This window comes from Melospiza georgiana, chromosome 6 (genome assembly GCF_028018845.1).
Source record: "Melospiza georgiana isolate bMelGeo1 chromosome 6, bMelGeo1.pri, whole genome shotgun sequence".
In the NCBI taxonomy this organism is placed as follows: domain Eukaryota; kingdom Metazoa; phylum Chordata; class Aves; order Passeriformes; family Passerellidae; genus Melospiza; species Melospiza georgiana.
This window is the reverse complement of record NC_080435.1, coordinates 38869124-38875123: the sequence shown is the minus strand read 5'-3', so window position 1 is coordinate 38875123 and position 6000 is coordinate 38869124. Positions and strand designations below refer to the sequence as shown.

The window sequence follows — 6000 nt, the reverse complement described above, 5'->3', positions numbered from 1 at the left end:
GGGAAATTTTGAGTAATTAGATTTAGAAAGGAAAGTCGAGAAACTTCTCAAAAGGAAAAAAGTGCATGAAGAATAGTTCCTCACACATAAAAAAACCCAACCACACAAACATATCAGCTAATGAAATACCAGAACTACAGTTCCTGCCTATATAAAACACTTGCATCCATTGAATCACTCCACGGTGAGTCATCCAGTGCAGACAGTACTATACGACATGATGCTGTGGAGTGGGAAGACTGAAGATCTCCCCAGTGATTCTCTGATAAAAGCCAAATATTTCTTAAATTGTATGGCTTCTGATTTTCCAGGGACAACACGCTCAAACACAAAGGAAATGCCACTGGTTGGACAAACCTCGGCCGAAAAGAACTCCGAAAAATATGGATGTAGCACCATCTACTGACATTATGGGTCTTTGCAGGTGGATGTTTTTTCAAAATCGGGAGACCTACGGGTTACAATAGCGCGGCAGCGCTCCTTCCCCCATCTAGCACGGGTTCGGTTCCTCCTTGTATTTACAGCTCTGTAAACTCAAGATAATGCTGACCTTTGCCTCAAGGGTTTAGCATCTGAAATGAGACTAAGAAAACATGGTATCTGAATAGAAAAAATGAGGGGAAAAGGGAGGAAAAATGAGACAAAACATGAGTAGCTGAGTGAGTCAAAGTGTGTCCTGGAGCTAAAGGAGGATGTTGCTACTAAAGGGAATAAGTTATTCTCAAGATGTCATTTGAAAGCCCCAACACTTTCCTTTCCCTTTGGTTTTGAACTGCATTTATATGGGCCATCCATACAGTTTATCAGAGTCAGTGGAACTCACTGTTGAAAGAGTTTCCCTCTCCTCTGTCCCATGTAATTTTCCTGCTGGTGAGATAGGTTGACAGGAGTAAGGGCCTGCTTGAAGACCAGAGTTGGTGTAGACAGCCAGATGTGTGGAGGAGGGTAGGAATGCGGTCATACCAAAGGACTGTCAGATTGTCTCAGTTGCAACTTGTAATTCTTCCTGTGTTATATTTAGTTCATTGACTTATTATTTTTATATAGACAGAGAAAAGAGTGTGCAAACAGTCAAGACGGAAACTCGTTAGGTAGGGTGAGCTCAGCTGTCAAAGGAAACTGCTCCTGGAGCTGCAGAGCAGGTTTATTAAAGTGAGTCTTGAGAGAAGAGCAGTGAGAAGAGGTAATGCTCTTCTCCCACCTCCTGGCCAGGCTGTCCCCATGGCACATAGCATCTGTCCTGGCTGCTGCAGCAGGAACAGCAGGCAGCATGCACTGCTCCGCCAGTGGGGAGGAGCATGGGGAGAAAAGTGGGGCAAGACATGGGCCTGGGATAAGTTGATCAGGACAGGATGAAAGATTCGTATTTGTTTTAATCATCTTTTGGTTTCAAATTTTAGAGCCATAGTACCACTGCTGTTATGGAATACCATAGAATCACAGAATCATAAAATAGGCTGGGTTGGAAGGGACTTTAAAGATCACCTGTTTGAATGCCTCTGAATGCAGGGACACTTTTTATCAGACCAGGTCCCTTATGAGCCTCTGTGCCAAGCAAAACATGACCAGCCCATGCTCCCAGAGCCACACTGGAAAGCTGTATAACCTTTGGTCATCCTGCTAGATTCATACTAGTCAGCTGATCCACTTAGCTCTCCCCTGTAAGAAAAAATCGTGTCATTGTTCCACGTGAAGCACTTCCTCAACTTTTTGACATGGATTCTTTGGTTCCAATAAATATTAAGAAAGCAAACTCAATCTGTCCTCAATTTTTTTTCCCAATTTTTTTATTTCATAAAAATAGATGTTTGCTGAATGGAATGGCATATGATACTGAACCCAGAACATGAATAGATACAGGTGAACCCCTAGAAATCAGTTTTCTGCGTGCTTTTGTCATTACCCCTTCAGAATGACAAAGTTGGTGTTTAGCCAGAGGTCTTTCATACATCTCCATACTTCATAAAATATTTTTATTTCTCTCGACCTCAGAAGTAAGTTAGTATTTTGGATGATATTGCACACATCTGTATCAAGAGACAAACAGGCTGCATACTTGAAAATTGTTTAAAGAACAGCTTTTAAAATTATTTACAAAATGCATACTCAAATACATTTCTCCATATTAAGAACAATTTTCAAAAGACAATTTCCTTTTCTGAGTCCTAAAGCAGCCTTCTAAGCAGTGTGCATTCAGAAAGCATTATCTTCACTTATCTTGAGGCTACTCAAACACTCTTCTCAAGGTGCAGTTTCCTGATGGGCTTAATTCCACCTAAATACATGGTGCTGCTGTGGCAGTGCTCCTGCCCCACTCGCGCTTGTAACTAACGATGGATTTGGCAAGGGAGCCAGCTAGGATGGAAACCACGCATTTCTTGCGGTCATAATTTGCAGGTGGGCTGGTGCCCTCCTCTGCGTGAGTGCAGGCCCGCGGGAGCGCTGATGTCCACACCGGCCCGCATCCCTCGGCAACACCGAGATGGAGCGTGCTGATCATGAAACCCCACCCTGGGGCCGCTTCTTGGCCGCTCTAGCTCCGATTCACACAAAAATGCAGCCTCGGGCATAGAGCCCCTCCACGCTTACATGCGCTTTAGTGCGCGGATGCTGACCTTTTCCACCGCCATTAGACAAAGCAGGATTTAAAGGCTCCACTCCATGGTGTCAAACAGGCAGCTGTCAATCTTAAATCACGTAACTGCCTAAAGATCAAAGCCATATTATAAGCCTCTTAATTTCTCGCGCTGTCATCGCACAGTTTCGCACCCAGGTTTGCACACACGTGCGCAGCCCGTGTCCCGCACGAACGCCGGGGAGCGGCGCAAGGCAGCGCGGAGGCCAGGCCTGCGCCCGGCGCTGCGGGTTCGGCAGTGCAGGGCTCGGCGCGCCGCTCCCGCCGCGCTCCAGCGAACGGAGCCGCTCCCCGCTCGGGGCACGCCCAGCGCCCTCAGCAGCCGCGTCCCGGCACCCGCCAGCCCCAGCAGCTCACGGTAACACCGCGCGGCCGCCACACAAGCAACCACCGCCCTGGCTGCGGCCGGCCCCGCTCCCCTCCCTCGCCCGCAGCCGCCGCCGAAGCACCGCCCGGCGCCCTCCCTTCGCTTCCCTCCTCTCCCTCCCTTCACGGCCGCTCCCTCGCGAGAGGCGCCGCTCGCCGCCGCCGCCCCGCCCCGGCCCGCCCCGCACGCCGCAGCCCCGCCCGGCCGCGGCTCCGGCGGGCGCAGAGCGCCGCGAGCAGCCATGATGGTGGGTCCGGGGCGGCCGCGGAGCCGGGCCGGGGCGGGGCAGGGCGGGCGGCGCGGCCGGGCACTCGCTAACCTGTGCGCTTTGTCTCCCCTCACCCTCCCCGCCGCCGGCCGTGCCCCTCCGTGCCCCCTGCCTGCGCCGCCGCCTCGCCCCCAAGCAGGAAGGCTCGGACGACGGCCCAGATTTCCTCTCGGAGGAGGACCGAGGTGTAAGTGCCGCGGGGAGGCGTCGGGACCCGGCGCCTGGGGCTGGGCGTGGGGGAAACGGGGTCGGCCCCTCTTCGGGGGCCTCCGGGCGCTGCTGGCCCGAGCCCGCCGCGTGGGTGTCGGACGGAGGCGGGATGCTGGGCTGCGAGCGTCCGGGCTGGCTGTCCGTCCGTCCGTCCGTCCGTCCGTCCGCCCGCCGGGATCTGCTCCTGGCACAGCCTCCCAATGATATCGGCGTCTGTGTGCGTGTGCCCTTCATTGTTGTGTCACCCAAGTTTTGGAAGGACAGTTGTTGGATGCTGTGGTTGGAATGGCTGGGAGGGGGTTGTGGCCGGAGATGGATGCTCTCCCTGCGGCCCCCGCTGCACACGCCCGGCGGGGCCGGTCCTGCCCAGGCTGCCCAGCCCCGGGGAGCGCCAGCTTCCATCGCCAGCCGCGATCCAGGGCCTGGGTGATGCACTCCTGCCCTCCCTTCTCCCTTCAGGCCCACGGGGCTCTCCCATAGATAACAATGGGACCTTTACACTGCAGGCACATGCTGCATAATAAATTCTTTATTGAAGAGAAGTTCTGTTGTTGGGACAGGATGCCACAATTGCGTTTCTTACTGAGAAAACCCTTTTCTCTGCCCTTCTGTTTCTGGCCTTAGTTTCTCTTCTGACCGCTGTGTCCATCTTTATTTAACTTGCCTGCCTCACTTAAGCAACAAATCAGCTAACCTAGTATAATTTAGTCAGACTGATTATCCCTGTCACTTAGTATCTTGAGAAAGACCAACTGTGAGCAAGGTAGGAGAGCAGCTTCAGGGTCCCTTCGGTTCCCTTGGCTGTTGGTGGTTATTGAAGTGACTGCATACAGTCTACTACTAAAAATACAAAAATCTGAGACACACTGTGTTGGTGTGATGTTTTATGATGCACACCATAGTCAGATGGTAAATTCAGTGCATTTTATGGTCCAGTTTTTGGCCAGAAATTTAAAAAGGCATTCTAATATTGTATCAGCCCAATCCTGGCCACTATAAAGCTCTTGCCTTTATGGGTACAGCTCCTTTACTAAGAATATTGGATAAAAGAGAGAGGAGGTTGTCATTGTTGTCCTTTGAGTGTCTTCAGAGCAAGGATCGAAGAGCTTAATAACTGTGAAATTTTATTTATGTAGGTATTTTACACAGGTTCTCCCTGTACTTAGGAACAGCCTTTGATGTGCACAGTTAAGTTGCCTGTATCTGAAGGTGCAGGTAGAACATAACAATGTGGATCTGACCTCCTGTGAAACTTGTTTGTTTGGCTGGTTATTAGTTTTCCCTCTAAGGCTACAGGTCATAGAGAGTTCACAAGGTAATTTGAAAACCTTAAGAAATCTCTTAGCAGTCTTGTTTGTATTATTGTAAGACTTACCATCTCAGATGGCCAAATGCAGTAATTTTTTTTCTCCCCTGCATCTTCATCCAGTACTGAGGAATTAAACTAGAACAGTGGCCTTCTCGTTTCCCTAGTTTTTTTAAGGGTTTCTTGTTTTCAGTCACCGATCACTGTGGGGGTTTAATTTTTTCTCTTCTGTCTAAATGCCTGGAGTTAAAACACAGGTTGTTATCTACATGATTTTGTTTGTGGTACAGGAAGTTAATCAAAAGCAATATGGCAGTCTGTTCATGAATGGATTTGCTATGCTTTAATATTCAAAACTGTAATACATTTTCTAAGTAGAAGTAGTAAAAATAAGCATCTTTTCATAAAGTGATTCCCTAGTTCTGATTTGTTGCCTTTCTCTGCAATTAAATAATGAGTAGGTCAAGCCTTTACTTGAAAGCATGGATGGTGACTTCTAGTTGGAGTAATTGAGCTTTTAGTTTTGAAAATCAATACGCTTGCCTCTGTTGAATTCAGATATTGCTGTGGCAACTGTACTTCTACTGCTGCAGGAACATGTCTGTTGGCTCCAGTTGTGTTAAGTTTAATCTTGGGGTGGTGGGATGAAAGAGGGCTGGAATTTATGCTGATGCCACACAGAACAGTAATTCTCAGACAATGGTGTTACACCATATGGAGCCTTTTCTGGAGAACTGTAAAACAGAGTGCTGAGAATCCTCTTTGAGGAAGTAGCAGTGGGTGGTCTGTAGAAGGAACTTATTATAAATGGTCTGCCTAAAATGAACTTGTGGGAATTGCTTTTCTGAATTTCACTTAGGAAATAGGTAGGATTGAGTTTGCTTGGTGTAACTTGGGTGCTGTTGGGATTTTTGTGCTCTCTCTAACATAAACAATACATCTTTGTAAAGTGGTGTAGTATTGCTCCATTAGTACTGCCTTGTGTATTTTTATATCTGTATAATCTTTAGGTAACACTCATTCAGTAGAAATGAGCTATCCTTTAGAACAGGTCTGCTGGAAGCTTAATGCTGTGAAAACACTTCAAAAGCTTTTGTTGTGTAAAGGTATTCTTTGTCCCCTTGTTTTGTGTATTTGCCTGTAAAGAACCAGCTGAAGATAGGGTCCTTTTTACTCTTAACATTTTTGAAAGAGCTTAGAGCAGGGAAGTTACT

The 6000-nt window shown here is 48.4% G+C and overlaps 1 protein-coding gene across 1 annotated transcript in view; it reads left to right on the top strand.

Annotated features, from left to right (window-relative positions):
* The first annotated feature begins 3190 nt into the window (after positions 1–3190).
* The window catches only part of SNX6 (sorting nexin 6), a 28402-nt gene continuing 25592 nt past the window's right edge, over positions 3191–6000 (top strand). Inside the window, exons 1-2 of the mRNA XM_058026328.1 lie at positions 3191–3249; positions 3410–3457. Of these exons, the coding sequence (XP_057882311.1) occupies positions 3244–3249; positions 3410–3457 (54 nt within the window). The 5' untranslated portion in view covers positions 3191–3243. The remainder of the gene's footprint in view (positions 3250–3409; positions 3458–6000) is intronic.